Consider the following 17,198-nt stretch of genomic DNA (forward strand, 5'->3'; position numbering starts at 1 on the left):
AAGCCATTCTCTGCACATCATCTCCTCCCTTTCCCTTAGTCCTGACCTCGCCAGCACCTCTTGCAGCATCCCAGCTCTCTGCATTTGCTTACTCTTGCCCCTCCCCCTCCCCCACCCTGGCTAAAGTATTCAGCCCGCCCTTAGACCTAAGACGTATACCACTCTATTTTAAAATGGCACCCTCCCTTATGGTTCCCACTTTGCTCTGGGCTCCCCCTCGACTCCCTTGGGAGCCTCTGATGGACCATTATGCTTAAGTCAGTTGAACAGGCATGTGTTGCACGCAGGTACTGAGGAAATGCATGTGTCTGCCTGGGTCATTTGGTGACTGAGAGACAGGCCAATGTCAACCTGTTCTGTTCTTTCTTCCCTGGGGTGAAGTGCTGGCAGTGGATTTAGAGTAGGGCCGACTGGGGGAGGCTCTCGGAGCTTGGGAGCTTGGGGATATAGCAGGAGCTTGTGGAGGAGCACAGGGAGAAAGCTGTGTTCCCTCTTGTGAGTTCATTGTGTTTGTCAGCGTCTATGTAGAGGTTTGTGTCTGTCTGCGTGTTTATGCGATTGGGGTTGGGAGGGGGCACCTCTGTTGCCCCAGGCTTGCCCCGTTGAATTCAGGCCCTGGGCCTGGGGGTGGGAAGGGAAGAGAGGGCTGGATCTTGGATCCTTTCCTGGGTTTTCCTGTGCCCCTCAGGAAAGGAAGACCATTGGCTCCTCAGGCTGGTCCTGCTCACCCTATCTGGGTGTCCACAGAACCTGTCCTGTGTGATTTGGGACCATATTCCCCACAAAGGGTGGTTATCCTGGGACCCTAAATCTTCTTGCTCTGGCAATGTAACCCAGGGCGGAACCAATAAGGAGTGGTCGTAAAACTGCGGAACTCCTGATTGGTGGGCGGATGGGTAGGCGCTGGCTGTGGGCGGAGCCAAGGTGCCGCCCAGCCACCGGCCACGTGCTTCCTTGCAGTGCACGGCGTGTGGGAGGAGTGGGGGTCCTGGAGCCTGTGCTCCCGCAGCTGCGGGCGGGGGTCCCGGAGTCGGATGCGGACCTGCGTGCCCCCCCAGCACGGCGGCAAGGCCTGCGAGGGTCCCGAGCTGCAGACTAAACTCTGCAGTATGGCCGCCTGCCCGGGTCAGTAGCGCCAAGGGACTTCTAGGCAGGCGCTGCCCAGCCGGGTGGGGGGATCGGAAGACCTAGGGGAGGCAGTGAGGTTCAGTGCCCCGTCCTTGGAGGGGTGGGTTCCTATAGCTTTGACCACGCATGGGGAGACTGGAGAAGTATAGCTGCCAGCAACCAATGGGAGGTGAAACCCAGCCCTGACTTGGAGTTGGTTCACTGTGACCCCATCAGAAGGGACCTGCTTCCCGGTGTCCATCCCTCCAGGCCCTCAGCTGCCCTTGCTGTAAATAGCACTTTGGTGTCCATGGCACCACGGACGCAAAGCTGGGCTTACGTGTAGGCACAGATCAAAAGGTGCCATTACAACCTACATCCTCACACAAAAACCCTCACCGCTGGGGCTTGCCCTTGGTGCTGTGTGGAGAGGTATCATGTATTCCTGGAACTGGTGAGGGGCAGGCAGAAAGAGGCCCAGTCACCACCCACTCTCTCCAGACCCTTTCATATGCCCAGCTCACACGGTCTGGCCTGGTGCAGGTCTGAGTGGCCAACAGCTCTGTCATCTCCCTGTGGAGCTTTCCCCGCCACTAGCCCACCCACGGTCTGCTCAACGGCCGCCCCTGTTTGTGTCTCCCAATGCAGTGGAAGGCCAGTGGCTAGAATGGGGTCCCTGGGGCCCATGCTCCTCATCTTGTGCCAATGGGACCCAGCAGCGCAGCCGGAAGTGCAGTGTGGCCGGTCCAGCCTGGGCCACGTGCGCAGGAGCCCTCACCGATACCCGTGAGTGCAGCAACTTCGACTGTCCAGGTGAGTGCTTGGTGTGAGGGTAGCAGGTGGTAGGTAGGAAGCCCTGGCTTTGGAGACACGTGTGGCCTCTCACACTTTCCTTCTCTCATAGCCACTGATGGCAAGTGGGGGCCATGGAACGCATGGAGCCTGTGCTCCAAGACGTGTGACACGGGCTGGCAACGCCGCTTCCGCATGTGCCAGGCTTCCGGCACGCAGGGCTACCCTTGCGAGGGCACGGGAGAGGAGGTGAAACCCTGCAGTGAGAAGAGGTGTCCAGGTATGGCTTAGACAACCCCAGGGCTGGGGGCTCCGTGTGCGAGCCCAGCTGAGCCCCACCCCCTGCCCTGTCCCCACAGCCTTCCATGAGATGTGCAGAGACGAGTACGTCATGCTCATGACGTGGAAGAGGGCAGCGGCTGGCGAGATCATTTACAACAAATGTCCCCCTAATGCCTCGGGTAAGGGCAGGTGGCTGTCCCTGAAAACCCTTGCCCTGCTGTCCCTGCTGCCCGCCTCTGGGCCAAAGCCCTGGGTCTGCATCTCAAGATGTGGAGAGGGGGGTCGGGGGGGTTGGGGGTTGGGGATTTAGCTCAGTGGTAGAGCGTTTGCCTAGCAAGCCCAAGGCCCTGGGTTCGGTCCCCAGCTCCAAAAAAAAAAAAAAGATGTGGAGGGGGAGTAGGCTAGAGCTCAGCCCTCATGCCTGTCACTTTTATCTCTGCAGGTTCTGCTAGCCGCCGCTGTCTCCTCAGTGCCCAGGGCGTGGCATACTGGGGACTGCCCAGTTTCGCTCGTTGTATATCTCATGAATACCGATACCTGTACCTGTCAGTGAGTGTGCATGGCTGGACTGGGGGGGGGGCGTGTACAATGTGTCCCAAGCCCTGGCAGGAGCTTTAGACTCATCCATTCCCCATGCCTTGGTGTAAGCCGTGTTTCTTTCTCTGGCAAACTCCTACTCTATGTCAGGGCCTCTTAGAGTATTTTCCTCTATGTCTGGTGCATACCTCTGTGTTCCTACCCACAACCCCCCACCCTGAGCTTCTCAGACACGAAGAGTGAAGAATGCATTGAAGCTGGGCATGGGCACACACCTTTAACCCAGCACTGGAGAGGCAGAGGCAGCCTCTGAGTTCGAGACCAGCCTGGTCTACCTGGCAAGCTTCGGGGCTGTCAAGGGCTACATAGAGAGACCCTGTCTCAAGAAACCAAAACATGAACAAAGAATGCATTTAAGTGTGCTCTGCTACACTGGGAGCTCTTTGAAGGCAGGGGACAACGTTGAAGTTATCTTTGAGTCCCTAGTTCCCAGCCCAGGGCTTGCGTGGGGGGAAAGATGGCGTCAACAAATGTGGCCTGTGTGTACATGCTTTTGACCAAATTGGGTGTTGATGTTGTGTTTGCACCAAAAGCTTGTATTTGGGAGATCCTGTGTGTGGTGCTCCAGAATGTTTAAGGCCCCCTGGGGACAGGGACAGCATATTATTCTGCGTTTGGACATCTGAGTCCCTTCTGCCTCCTTCTCGGATTGTGTCTCCTGGGAGCCTCTCTTTGAGCTTGTATGCCCTCTCTCTTCCTGGATGCACCTGGCGGGTAGAAGGGAGGACAGGCCAAGGGCTGCTCCCAGTTTCTGACAGTACAGTGACAGGGCACACGTGTCATCCGCAGCTTCGGGAGCACCTGGCTAAGGGCCAGCGCATGCTGGCAGGTGAGGGCATGTCGCAGGTGGTGCGGAGCCTACAGGAGCTCCTGGCTCGGCGTACTTACTACAGCGGGGACCTGCTCTTCTCTGTGGACATTCTAAGGAACGTCACTGACACCTTCAAGAGGGCCACCTATGTCCCTTCCGCTGATGACGTGCAGGTACTACTCCACAGTGCCGGGGTCTGCTGGGGCAGCGTGGTGGCTCGCACCTCCTGACCCATCATCCCCCTGTCCCCAGCGTTTCTTCCAGGTGGTGAGCTTTATGGTGGACTCAGAAAACAAGGATAAGTGGGACGACGCTCAGCAGGTGAGGGGCTCAGTCTCCAGCGCTCTCCTCTCAGGACCCGCCACCCTGCCTCAGACCCTCAGACCCTCACAACCCTCTCTGCTCCAAGGTGTCGCCTGGCTCTGTGCACTTGCTGCGTGTTGTGGAAGATTTCATTCACCTCGTGGGCGACGCTCTCAAGGCCTTCCAGAGCTCTCTGATTGTCACGGACAACCTGGGTACAAGAATGCAGGCGGGGGAGGGGGTGCTGGATGCGGTTAGAACCTTTGCACCCTACTTCCCCGGTGAGGGATGGTGCTGAGGGAGGCTTCTGTTGTGCTCTCATTTGCGAGCATTGTCCTTCCCTCCCCTTAACCCCATGCTTCTGTCTTTCTCTGTGTCTTCCTCCACTGTCTGTGTTCATGCACCTCCATTCTGTGTTGGTTCCGACTTCCGTGTGTCTTCCCTGGTGCGCACCCCCCTGCATCTGTCTTTGGCGTGCCCTGCCCACCCTTCCTCTACTGCAGTGATCAGCATTCAGAGAGAGCCTATCTCAGCGGTGTCCAGTGACATCACATTTCCCATGCGGGGCCGCAGGGGCATGAAGGACTGGGTACGACATTCAGAGGATCGCCTCTTCCTACCCAAGGAGGTGCTCAGCCTGTCCTCCCCAGGGAAGCCAGCCACACCTGGGGCAGCCACAGCGGGCAGCCCGGGCAGGGGGAGGGGCCCAGGAACGGTGCCCCCTGGCCCAGGCCCCGCCCACCAGCGCCTTCTCCCAGCTGACCCCGAAGAGTCCTCCTCCTACTTTGTGATCGGTGCTGTGCTCTACCGCACCCTTGGCCTCATCCTGCCGCCCCCCAGGTGAGTCCACAGAGAGTGTCTCCTCCTGCAGCCATGTCCCTGAAGGCCTTTTGTCTGACTGTGGACACGGTCACTTCCTAGAAATGTGAAAGACAAGCATGAGGACCCCAGGACCAATGTTAGCGGTTCTCAACCTTCCTAATGCTGCGACCCTTTAATAGTTTATGTTGCACTGACTCCCCCCTTCCCCCAGCAATCCCCCCACCAAATCATTTTCATTGCTACTTCGGAACTGTAATCTTGCTATGGTTATGAATTGCAATGTAAACATCTGTGTTTTCCTATGGCCTTGGTGGGGTCACGACCCGCAGGTTGAGGACCATGGACCCATACAAACCAGCCTGGCATGTTAGCAATGTGTTTGCATTTTGTTGCTGAGAAAGTGAATGAGTGACTTTTTGGGGCTCACGGGCTAGCCAGCCTAGCCGGCTTTGAAAGTTGTGGGCGTCTAAGAGAGCCTGCTATAGAAATGTGAACAGTGTGTAAGGAACGACTGCTGAGGTAGTCTTCATGAACACACACGTACACACACTTGCTTGCATACACAGAGACACAAAGCCAAAACACCTAGGCAGTTCCCAAAGGCTGTGCTGGGCCCCAAAGAACTCTGTGTCCACCCTTGGACCTAGCGGTCCCCGGCCATGACAGATTAAAGTTTCTAAGTCTGGGCACCTGCTGGCAGGAGCTGACCTCAGAATTTCCCCCCACCCAGGCCTCCACTTGCTGTCACCTCCCGGGTGATGACAGTGACTGTGCGTCCCCCCACCCAGCCTCCAGCGGAGCCCCTCATTACAGTAGAGCTCTCGTACATCATCAATGTGAGTGAGGGCCCAGATGGGGACACTAGCTATCTGCCCACGCAGGGACAATAGGCTACTCACCCGAAACTGTACACTTCTTTTTATTCTCCAGGGCACCACTGATCCCCACTGTGCCAGCTGGGACTACTCGAGAGCGTGAGTTGGGGCAACCCTTAGACCCTCTCAGCAGAAGTGACCTCCCATCTAGAAGGTCAAAGGGTTCCTTGGCCTGAGGGGTCAAGAGCACAGCTCCTGCTGTCATCTTGTGGACGTAGCCTTGTCCTGGAGTTTCACTTGACTGGGCAGTAGTGGGCACTGGGTTTGGGGCTACAGAGGGGGCCCTGGGTTCATGCCACCTCTCCCTCATCCAAGAGATGCCAGCTTGGGGGACTGGAACACTGAGAGCTGCCAGACCTTGGAGACCCAAGCAGCTCACACCCGCTGCCAGTGCCAGCACCTGTCCACCTTTGCCGTCCTGGCCCAGCCACCCAAGGACCTGGTGAGTGGGAGAGAGGCGCCTGGACTGCTCAAGGCATCCGGGTGACCCCAAACGCGGCCCTGAACAGACGTACCTGTGGGCCCGTACATGGAAAGGGGGCTGTTGTTCATAGTCATGACAGCTGCTCAGGAGTATGTGGCGGCAGTAGGTGAGTGTGAGCATGTGTGCACACGTGTGCATCTGGTTGTGTCCGGAAGAGTGTGGGTGAGTGGGTGTAAATACATCTGTGCACGTGTGCCCTTCTGCACGTGAGGAGCATGCCTGCTTGTGTCAGACGGGGAGACCGGGTGCCCTACCTTTACCCTCTCCCAGCAACCCATCTCCCACAGACTCTGGAGCTGGCGGGTGCTCCCTCTGTCCCCCTGGTGATCGGCTGTGCGGTGTCCTGCATGGCCCTGCTCACGTTGCTGGCCATCTATGCAGCCTTCTGGAGGTAAAGTCGGATGCTGAGCAGGATGGGAGGTGGCCAGCTCTCTGGGGTTAGGCAGGCAGGCAGCCAACGCCTCTGCCTCTGCCCACTGTGCCCTGTCAGGTTTATAAAGTCAGAACGCTCCATCATCTTGCTGAACTTCTGCCTGTCCATCCTGGCTTCCAACATCCTGATCCTCGTGGGCCAGTCCCGGGTGCTGAGCAAGGCAGGTGCAGGCTCCTGGGGGTGTGTGGGAAAGGGCATAAAGGGAGGAAGGGGAGGGCGCAGGAGGGAGGGGGAGGGGAGGGTGCCCGCAAGTGAGGGGAGGCGGTTATTATTGTCAATGATTTCATTTCACGTGCACTGGTGTTTTGTCTGCATGCATGTCTGTGTGAGGGAATCAGATCCCCAATCCCCTGGAACTGGAGTTGCCGACAGTTGTGAGCCGCCATGGGTGCTAGGAATTAAACCTGGATCCTCTAGAAGAGCAGTCCTGAGAGTGGATGTTTGTTTGGACGTTGGCTCAGACCCTGTGGTGGAGAAGGAGTGCGTGAAGTCATGTGCAGGCGTACTTAAAGGCTTTGTGTGTGTGTGTGTGTGTGTGTGTGTGTGTGTGTGTGTGTGTATGCGTGTGTGTACATACAGAGTAGTGAGTGTTCGTGTACACCAGTTAATGTGTGCATGAGTGCCCAGGGGCATGTGCGTTGGGTGGGAGGCATTGGACCCCAACCTCTTGTCTGTGAGTCCTCCATCTGCCTGTGGATGCTCCCTGCTCACCGTCCCCCCTGCCCCACTTGGCCTTCTCTGCACAGTTCGAGCACTGTGAGAGCCAGGTGTGGGGTTCTGCTCGGCCATGATGTGCTCCTCCTGTCTGTGTGTGGGTGGCCTGCCTGCCCGCCTCCCCGGATGCCTAGTGCTGTGTGCATGTCACCAGGCCTGTGTCGTGCCGTGTGTGGGTGCAGGAAGGCGGGGGTGCCTGGCAGGGCTCTGGTGGGGGAGGGGGGGCTCAGGTAGGCAGCCGGCCATGCAGCCAGTGCCTAGGCCTAGCAGTCAGTGTGGGAAGCTGGCAGCTCCTACCCTGGTCACTGCTCAGGGTCACTCCCTCCTGTTACCTCTCCCTGCAGGGCGTATGCACCATGACAGCTGCCTTCCTACACTTCTTCTTTCTGTCCTCCTTTTGCTGGGTGCTTACAGAGGCCTGGCAATCCTATCTGGCTGTCATCGGGCGGATGCGCACCCGCCTGGTTCGCAAGCGCTTCCTCTGCCTGGGCTGGGGTGAGCAAGGCCGGTGCTGGACTCTGCTGTTGGGCCTGGAGTGGCAGGGAAAGCCAGGGAAGGACGGACATGCTGCCTGGACTCTGGCCCAGCTCTCCGGGGATGGGAGTCAGTTGGGTTGAGGCTGATAGGGAGGGTCGCCTGAGTATCTGCAGCCTTCTCACCTGTAACCCTGTCTCCAGGTCTGCCTGCCCTGGTGGTGGCTGTGTCTGTTGGCTTTACTCGCACCAAAGGATACGGCACATCCAGCTAGTACGTGGCGCCTCTGTTGGTGAGGGTGGGGCTGGAGAGGTTTGTGGGTCTGTTGAGAGAATTGAACTGGGCATTAGGTCTTCTCAGGCTGAGGTCTTCACCAATACTTTTGCAGATCTTTTTTGAGCCTCAGTTTGCCTAGCTGTAAAAGAACATGTTAGGGTTGGGTCATTTCCAAGCACCAGTGCATGTAGGGATCAGCCTACTTGTATTTCTATGGGGGGCCGATGCGGGTCTCTGTGGGAGAGGAAACAGACTTAGCAAGACATGGCTGCGGTTCTCCCCACCTGGAGGCTTAGTATCTACTAGTGATGCGGGCATGACTGCCCGGGGTCTGAGGATGCAGGGAGGAAGGGCTTGCTGGGAATCTGATTTCCCCTTTTCTCCCCTACCCCAGCTGCTGGCTGTCCCTAGAGGGTGGCCTGCTCTACGCCTTTGTGGGTCCAGCAGCAGTCATCGTCCTGGTATGTGCGTGCCCCTTTGCAGCATCCAGGGAGGGATGTGGCCCCAGAAGGTCATCATTTCCTTTTGCCTTCTCCCTGACCTCCAGCTCCCACCTGGGGGGTGTCCCTGCCCCGAGGGCACCTGGTGACCCTGTCTTTCCGTTCGGCTCCACTGGGCCCCCAGGTGAACATGCTCATCGGAATCATCGTCTTCAACAAGCTCATGGCTCGAGATGGCGTCTCAGACAAGTCTAAGAAGCAGAGGGCCGGGTAAGGGGAGGGTCTGTGCAACTCAGCCTTCCTGGGCAGCTTGCAGGGAGGGGGGCCGAGTACACCTCGGAGACTCAGGGCTTGCTGATGCCATCCCAGGCTCCCCAACCTTGGGACATCAAGGGTGCAGGCAAGGCAGGGCACCCGGAGTGCTCTGCTGCAGACCCTCACCCACCCTAACCCAGCTCTCTCTCTCTCGTCTGCCCTCCCCTCCTACCCTTCTCGGGGCTCATTCTGCCCCATCTCCCGGCTTCCCATGTGTTTCCCCCTTCTCCCGTGTCTGTGCCGCCCCCCGAGGTCGGAGCGGTGCCCCTGGGCCAGCCTGCTCCTCCCCTGCTCAGCGTGTGGAGCGGTCCCCAGCCCCCTGCTCAGCTCAGCCTCGGCCAGGAATGCCATGTTAGTTATGCCCCCTGGGGGGCGGTGGGGGCGGGCAGGGGCTAAGGAATGGGAGGGCAGTGCCCATGGTGGGGATTGGGAGGGATATCAGCCCAGTGCCTTGGACAGTTTGCCCTGCCCCTGCCCCCCTAACTGCTATATGCTCCCTGGAGCTCAGGGATGAGGTGGCTGAGGACAATGGGACCCCCTGCATAGGGCGCTGTGGTGCCCTGCTCACCCTGCCCTCTGATCCCTGCCCCTGCTCTGGCTTAATTTTCTACACAGGCACAGCTGCAGACCCCTCCTCTCACCACCAGCCCTCAAGGCCCTGAGAATCGTAGGCTCTTAGAATTTTTGAGCTATTGAAACCTTCGAGTTAGAAAGGAAGAATCTTAGACTGAGACAATCAGACACTTAAGAATGTTAGAATGACTGGAACATACTTGTCTGTCATAGAGTCTGACTTGAGTTTCAGAGGCCTTGGACCTCACAGTTACAGACAGACTCACGGAGGGAGACAGTCATTTCATCGAGTCACCCCAGCCTAGCAGCTAAGAATCTTAAAACCTCAGCTATGCAAGAGTACAAAGGCCTTGGGCCCAACCCTCCTACCAGGGCTGGGAGTCTACCTGAGTCACCCCTACCAGTGAGGGCACAGCTTTGTCACACTCCTCGGGGCCTGTGGAGGCGTCTGGTGCCATCACTGTGCAGCTCCACGGTGCTCAAGGAGCTGTGAGCTTCCTCTGCTTTGGGCTACCACATCCCTATGCCCAGCCTGCTGAACCAGCAGATCAAAGGATGGGCCAGAGAGTCCGCAGCCAAGCTGGGTTTCTGTCCCAGCTCTCCTCTCCCGGTCCAGCTGGGCACACTCCAGTCTCCTCATCTATCAATTGGGATACTGGTCCCCAGGCCTGTTTGTGGGAGTTGTTTTGATCACAATTTGAACTAATCTATGTAAAGTGTTCAGTGGAGGGCCTGGCAGAGAATTGCTGGTTAATCAATGACAGCTCTTATTACTGTGATTAGAGCATCTCCGGTTCTTGGCTCCGCCTCCTAGGCTTGACAGACACTATGCCTCCTCCACCCCAACCTTGCCTGGCTCAACAGCCCTGAGCCTCTCTTCACAGGACAGGTCTTGGCCCCCTGCCTGCCCATCTTTCTGCCTCAGCCTCTGGCTGTCTCTGCAGACTGGTGCCACCCTGCCCTGTCTGGAGCTGTGCCTGACTTTCCACTGGGGATGCTGTGGGTGGGGTAGATTGGGCTGGGTGTGGCTCCTTGCCTGGTAGGGCAAGGCAGCTCCTTCTATCTCTTGTTCCTTGTGGGCTGTAGTAGTTGCTGGGGATGGAGACCAGTCTGTTGGCTACTGCCTGTCTGCCTTTTTTATCCGCAAGGGGATACATGGGCTTGGTTCTAACTCCAGCTATGACCCTTGTCCTGGGTTCTGAGCAAACACCAGGAGCCAGAGGCTCCTCTGCGCCTCTACCTGGCTGGGCTTGGCTCCATCTTCTCTGCAAGGATTTGTGCTGTGGTGTTCTCCACATGCTCTGCCTGTTCAGTCTTCCCGTCTGGGGTGTCTGTCTGTCTCATACTCCTCTTACTGTGGCGGCCATCTTTCTTTGGTCTTCTGCCCCTTCTCTCCCCAGCCTACTGTCTTGGAATCTCTGGGGATCTGGCTCTGAACTATGTCTCTTTCCAAAGCTTCCAAGGTGCACGTTGGGCCTGACGTTCCCCATGTTTGCTGTCTGCCCTCGCTTCCCTCCTGTTTTGGCCTTCCTCATCTGCTTTCCAGTATCAACTCTGTGCTTGCCGAGTCCCACTGTGTCTGTGTGTCCATCCCTCCTACCTCTCATGGTCCCTGCTCTGGCCCTGTAGCTCCATCTTCGTCCCTCTGTTTCTCTTCCAGTTCCTTGGCCCCTCTCTGTTTGGAAACACTCCTGAGGTCCTGGAGTTTGGGGCCCTGCCAGTCCCCCAAGCTGAGTGGAGGCCCAGGCTCCCACCATCCTGTCCTGTAGAGCATCCCGCTGACAGACTTTCTGCTGCCGTCCCTCTCAGGGCTTCCCTCTGGAGTTCCTGCGTGGTACTGCCTCTCCTGGCGCTTACCTGGATGTCCGCTGTCCTGGCCATGACAGATCGCCGCTCCGTCCTCTTCCAGGCGCTCTTTGCTGTTTTCAACTCTGCACAAGGCTTTGTCATCACCGCCGTGCACTGCTTCCTGCGCCGAGAGGTGGCTAGCCTCTTCTTGCCCTCCCCACCCCCAATGCTGGGCTCTGGCTTCTCCCCACTGTGTGGTACAGGGTGACCAGGGTGCTTCAGGCCCTTGGCAAGGGCACTTACAGCTCAGGCAGCCTGAAGACCTGAGCTGCCTTCAGCTCCTTGTCCCTGACATCCCTCAATCCCTGTGTCTCCTTCTATCTCTAGTCTGGGCACCTGGGGTGGGAAACCCTGCCCACTATTGTGGGGTGTCATGGAGGCTTCAGGCCCACCAGGTGCTTCCTGCCCCCCAGGTCCAGGATGTGGTAAAGTGCCAGATGGGTGTGTGTCGGACTGATGAGAGTGAAGACTCCCCAGACTCGTGCAAGAACGGACAGCTGCAGATCCTGGTGAGTGTGGAGGCCTGAGCAGATCCCTCCCCCCACCCCGTCATAAGTCCCTTACCTTCCCCATCCCATCCGGGACCAGGTTTAAGTCACACTCAGCTCCTGACTGCAGGGAGACGATGGGCAAAGGCTCGCCCCGTTCAGTCTCCTCCCTACAGTTGGAGGTTATGTTGGGTAGAACCTTGGGTGGGAGGACTGAGGGGCTGGGGAGGGAGAACATGAGCCTTTCCCACCCTGATACATCTCTCCTCCCTCTGCCAACTGCTTTCTCCCTCTCGACCTATAGTCAGACTTTGAAAAGGACGTGGATCTGGCTTGTCAGACAGGTGAGTCTGTTGGACAGAGTTAAGAAGCCATAGGCGTGGGCAAGACAGGCGTCCCATACCCTGTCATGGCAACCCTGATGGGGACCGGACTGCTGCTAGTGTCCCGTTTTGACATTAGACAGGAACAGCGTAGCTTTACAAATGGGAAGGCCAATTACCCCTTGCCTCTAGGCAAAAATCCCCTCTCTAAGCCTCATCTACCCACCTCTAAAGGAGAAAATGGCATCTCTTGGGTCAGGAGGAAGGCCCAGGGTCTACATGAATCAGGGGGCATTGAGTTTACTGTAGGGGCCTCGGCAAATGTTGGCTGCTGGGTTCTTCTGTCAGGCCAGTGGCTTTCACTGGTGTCACCTGCCACCTTTTCTCTAAGGTGTATGCTTCCCTAGGGAACAGAGCAGAGCAGCACCTTTTCCACAGCCTCGGGACTGTCAGGAAGAAGTTAGCACGTGTACCAGGGCACTCATGGGAACTCGAGGCTTTCCTACTCTGCATCCCTTGGGACCATGAGCCAGTTTCCTTTCTGGTCCCTCTGGTATAGGGGAGAGTACCAACCACCTCTCCAGAACTCAGTTTCCCTCACTGCCCAAGCTCAGACCTGAGCAAGAGGGTCTCATCGCAGGGCCTCCCTTCCTTAGGGCTTACCTCTTCCTCCCGCTTCTGTCCCCAGTTCTGTTCAAGGAGGTCAACACTTGCAACCCGTCCACCATCACCGGCACTTTGTCCCGCCTGTCTCTGGATGAGGATGAGGAGCCCAAGTCCTGTCTCGTGGGTCCTGAGGGTGGCCTCAGCTTCTCACCACTGCCTGGGAACATCCTAGTACCCATGGCAGCCTCGCCAGGTCTGGGGGAGCCACCACCACCACAGGAGACCAACCCTGTGTACATGTGTGGGGAGGGTGGCCTGCGGCAATTGGACCTTACATGGCTACGGCCAAGTGAACCAGGCTCTGAGGGGGACTACATGGTGCTGCCCCGGCGGACTTTGAGCCTGCAGCCTGGCGGTGGGGGTACAGGGGGTGAGGAGGCACCAAGGGCCCGGCCTGAGGGGACCCCCCGGCGGGCTGCCAAGACAGTGGCCCACACTGAAGGCTACCCCAGCTTCTTGTCTGTGGAGCACTCGGGTCTAGGGCTGGGCCCTGCCTATGGGTCTCTCCAGAACCCATATGGGATGACCTTCCAACCACCACCACCAACACCCAGCGCCCGCCAAGTACCAGAGCCAGGAGAACGTAGCCGGACCATGCCCCGTACAGTGCCTGGTTCCACCATGAAGCTGGGCTCCCTTGAGGTGAGGGGCTACAGAAAGTAGGGAGGGGAATCTACCTCCCGTGTGCCTGAGATCATGTCTAAGTGGGCTGCGGTCAGGAAGGGACAGCTATCAGCCTCCCCCAGAACAGTGCTGGGGGCTCATACCACCGTGTACTCTTCCTTCTACCGGGGCTCACAGAGCTCAGCTCCCAGGAAACTGGATTGTCTGAATGGATGAAGCTTCATGAATCCATTCACTTAGAGCTCTGGTGCCCACCCTGGGGTGACTGGTCAGGGTGGGTCCTCCATTCCTGCAGCCATGGCTCAGGTGCCCACTTGGTAAGGAAGAAGCTGAGCCTTGGCCTCCGCAGCATGGGGGTCTGAGTCAGGTCTGGACTTGCTGACCAGCAGTGAGATGCTGACCACTGCACCGTCTCTCTGAGCCTCAGCTTCCTTGTGTGTAAGTGGGGATAGCTTAGAGCACCGGATGATATAAGCCTTTGGTTCCTGTGTAGAGGCAGTAGAAAGTACTAGAAAATTGGAAGATTCTGGTATCACAGAAACTGGCTCAGGGTGCTGCCTATGGCCTCTGATGGGAAAATGGAAGCTCCTCCATTTCCTCTGCCCTGCCCTTGGCAGATCATCCCTGGGGACACAGAGATTAGTCGAAGCCCTAAGTAGAACTCAAGGGGATTCTAGAAATCTAATTGGAGGGATGGGGGGGTGTGGATAAGGAAAGAGGTTGGAGTCCCAGCTTCTACACAATTAACTGCTGTGTCTAGCCTCGAAAAGTTGCTCTCTGTCCTCTGCGCAAAGACAATTAAGTTACCAGCTAGGGAGGTCACAGAGTTTAGCCTTGTGCCTAAAATGTTCCTCGAACATTTGGTGCCTGCTCCTGCCACAGATGGCAACAAGACAGGAAGGCGTTCACGAAGACAGAAAAGACAGGGAAGATGACATCAGTGATGGGAGGCAGTGTGCTTAGCATCAGGGTAGGCTTTGTTCTGTGGCACCTGTCGGTGGTTGGATCGCTGGGGAGGGGCCAGTGCTTGGCTTCTTGTGGGGGAGGTAGTAATAAATGGCGGAAGCCTGAAGGGTCAAGGATAATGTCTAGAATAGTATGGGTCCAGTGGAGGCCCTGGAGCACTATGGGTAAGGACAGCAGTGCTGTTGCCTATAGAAATCGAGATAAAGGTAGGCACGGGCCAAGCTTAGTGATGGAGAAGCAGGAGGAGGCAGAGTAGGGCTGGAAGACAGGAGGAAAACCAAGACAGTGGAGTCAGGCTGAGTCTTACAAACCTACCTCTGAGGGCCGGGGCCAAATGGCGCGTCCCTTTTCCTTCCCTCCCTGGGTCTCAGTTTCCCCACCTAACCGGAACAGTTGGCTTGGTCTTGTGAGTCTTCTCAATGCCAGCATTCTAAGATCGAAGTCTTCTTGAGTGGCACTGGATGTCACCGAGCTGACTGGGGCCTTGAAGGCGACCTTGGCCAGGCAAGGATCAGAGGAGCACAAGGAAGCAGGGAGTCAAAGAGGCAATGTGGGGGGGCACATAGGCTGGGCGTGAAAAACCCAAAGTTCTCTTTGCAGGGCAAAGTGCAGGATTCCAGGGAGATGGGATGGGGGAAGCATGGGGCAGGAGAGAACGCTAGAACCCAGAGCATGGAATATGCATGGGCTATGGTGGTAACCCTGCTTCTTCACAACTGACCTGTGTCCATGTCCATGTGTGCTCCCAGGAGCACATCTTACCACATGTATACATGTGTGCTGCAGACCTCAGCTACTGTGCTGTGACCCCAAGATAAGGCTAGCCCTTAAGACGAGGATTCTCAACTCCAGGGTCTGGGTGGGGGATGTACCATAGAGTCCTGGGGCCCAAGGTTGCTTGCGAAAAGCTCCTCTCTCATGGCCTGCTTGTTGCCCCGTAGCGAAAGAAGCTTCGGTATTCTGACTTGGACTTTGAGGTGAGTGCTGGTGCCGGGAGGGGGAGTGTGTCCTAGAAGGTTGATTCCTAAAATCATCCCAAGCCCCACTACAGAGCCCACTCCTGGGCCACCAGGCCTCTGGATTCCCTGGGATCTCCCCCACTATCTTGCCCACACCCATTACTCTGAGGCAGACATAGAGGCAGGGGATGAGGTAGACAGACAGAGACAGAGAGAGAGAGAGGGAAGGGAGGGGGAAGCTAGCACAGGAGAGCAAGGGAAGTCCTAGCCTTGCCCCAGTGGGGCCAACAGGCACAGGGTGGAGGGTGGGGAGCACGCCTCTGACACCCAAGTGGCCCCCAGAAGGTGATGCATACCCGGAAACGGCACTCGGAACTCTACCACGAACTCAACCAGAAGTTCCACACTTTCGACCGCTACCGTAGCCAGTCCTCAGCCAAGGTGAGGGCTCTTCTGTTGCTGCCCCTGCCCACCCTATAGAGTGCATGGTCCCTGAGGGGTGGCCCTCTCACTTGGACCCTGTTGGTAGGAGATGTGACAGAGTGTGTATTGGGGTAGAGTGGTACATACATTGGCCAAGTTCTCCTGGGTGAGGCTCCGAGGACCTCCTGTCCTCTTGCTTGACTTGCTTACCTGGATAACTTCGGGTTGCCTCGCCAAGGGCCTGCCTGCATGAGCAGCAGCTTCAGGGTTGCAAGGGGGTGGGAAGGTACCGCAGAGCAGACAGGAACAGGGTCTCCCACGACTAGAAAGGAGGGTGGGCAGACAGGAGACATGACCTCAGGGAAACACCACTGCAGTAGCAGTCAGTAAGGGGCTGACAATTAATTGTGTTTGACCGTGCCTCATACCTGGATCATTCAGCGACATTGGGCAGTCTTGACCCTCCTGGGACATCCTTGGTTTGCTCTGTACGATGGATGACAGGGTGCCACAGGCTCGCCCTGCTCCTTTCACAGGAGAAACCCAGCCCCCCTGGGGGACGCCCTGGCTTGTCCCAGCACAGGAGGCATCAAAGCTGGAGCACTTTCAAATCTATGACACTGGGCTCACTGCCCCCCAAACCTCGAGAACGGCTGGCTCTGCACCGGACAGCAGCCTGGGAGCCCACAGAACCGCCAGACGGCGACTTCCAGACAGAGGTGTGAGTGCCACGCCGGACTGCCCACTGCACAGAAATATATATCTATTTTCACACTCCACTTTGGAACTACCAGGAGCCAGCGCCCCTCCCCCTCCCGAGGCTGGGCAGGAGGTGCAGAGGACTCAGCCTGGCTGGGGGCAGCCAGACTGGCAGGGCCTGGGGGCCAGGGCTCCTCCTGGTTCTCAGAGGTCCCTTAGCCACTCACCAGAGCCTCATCTTTGCCCCAGCCTGTCTGTCCCTGTCCTGGGCTGGGGAGGGGGGAGGGAAACTTTGTTGGGAATAAACTTCACTCTGTGGATTTGCCTGCTGAATTGCTTCCCCTAGGCAGAGCCCAGCCCTGGGATCCGAACTTTGTTCCTCCAACTCCTTAGTTGTATACTGGGTCAGGCCAAGCCTGACTCAAAGGGGTTAGCTGCATGCTGACCCTGTCTTTGGCCCTGACTCCCTTAGTACATACCCCTTACCTGATCTGGGCTGGGATGAGAAACTGGAAGTGTGAGGTAGGACACTGTAACTGATTGACTTCCCCTGGTCATGGCTACCTTTCACCAGGGCATGGGCCCAAGCTGCTCACACTGAGTTGCTGTCAGGGGCCAGGATCTCAGGTGAGTGTTAGGGACTCTACCCATATCTCTGATTCTTCACAGCATCCATGTTGAGAAGTCACACACTCTATGGTTACAGCATGAAGAGTTTGAAAATGATGTCTGGGGCCATGGTCAAAGGCAGAGTCTCGCCGGTTCACGTACCCAGGCTTGGTGGAGGTAGCATTTCAGCCCTGCCTTCTGGGACTTGACCTTCATCACTGCAGGGGAGCTATGGGGAGCTGGGTTGTGGTGGAGCCTCTGGTGTGGTGTGGGGTTGAGGGTGGGAAGCCAAGCT

The 17,198-nt window shown here is 57.4% G+C and overlaps 1 protein-coding gene and 1 long non-coding RNA gene across 22 annotated transcripts in view; one reads left to right on the forward strand and one right to left on the reverse strand.

Moving 5' to 3' along the window:
• The window catches only part of Adgrb2 (adhesion G protein-coupled receptor B2), a 63,099-nt gene extending 46,472 nt beyond the window's left edge, over positions 1–16,627 (forward strand). For 3 of the 18 annotated variants that reach the window (XM_087548785.1, XM_087548772.1, XM_087548777.1), the window contains 26 exons: positions 961–1,125; positions 1,756–1,920; positions 2,012–2,179; positions 2,259–2,360; positions 2,624–2,730; positions 3,568–3,762; positions 3,842–3,910; positions 3,999–4,107; positions 4,396–4,732; positions 5,445–5,550; positions 5,645–5,688; positions 5,905–6,031; positions 6,361–6,464; positions 6,564–6,666; positions 7,565–7,715; positions 7,898–7,967; positions 8,365–8,431; positions 8,595–8,680; positions 8,978–9,076; positions 11,108–11,279; positions 11,560–11,655; positions 11,939–11,978; positions 12,646–13,265; positions 15,155–15,190; positions 15,518–15,613; positions 16,132–16,614. In XM_087548785.1, the coding sequence (XP_087404911.1) occupies positions 961–1,125; positions 1,756–1,920; positions 2,012–2,179; positions 2,259–2,360; positions 2,624–2,730; positions 3,568–3,762; positions 3,842–3,910; positions 3,999–4,107; positions 4,396–4,732; positions 5,445–5,550; positions 5,645–5,688; positions 5,905–6,031; positions 6,361–6,464; positions 6,564–6,666; positions 7,565–7,715; positions 7,898–7,967; positions 8,365–8,431; positions 8,595–8,680; positions 8,978–9,076; positions 11,108–11,279; positions 11,560–11,655; positions 11,939–11,978; positions 12,646–13,265; positions 15,155–15,190; positions 15,518–15,613; positions 16,132–16,320 (3,623 nt within the window). In that variant the 3' untranslated portion in view covers positions 16,321–16,614. 18 annotated transcript variants of the gene reach the window in all.
• LOC148006067 (uncharacterized) lies at positions 4,431–11,629 on the reverse strand. 4 transcript variants are annotated; one of them, XR_015620495.1, is made up of 5 exons: positions 11,156–11,629; positions 7,880–8,016; positions 7,553–7,750; positions 5,614–6,680; positions 4,431–4,809 (listed from the first exon to the last, which is right to left on the reverse strand). It is a non-coding gene; the product is annotated as an uncharacterized LOC148006067 (long non-coding RNA). The 4 variants fall into 4 exon arrangements; XR_015620497.1 differs by lacking the exon at positions 7,553–7,750; XR_015620498.1 differs by lacking the exon at positions 7,553–7,750 and having other exon boundaries at positions 5,614–6,970.
• Positions 16,628–17,198: the final 571 nt, after the last annotated feature.

The sequence above is a fragment of the Rattus norvegicus genome, chromosome 5 (genome assembly GCF_021556685.1).
Source record: "Rattus norvegicus strain SHRSP/BbbUtx chromosome 5, alternate assembly SHRSP_T2T, whole genome shotgun sequence".
NCBI lineage: Eukaryota > Metazoa > Chordata > Mammalia > Rodentia > Muridae > Rattus > Rattus norvegicus.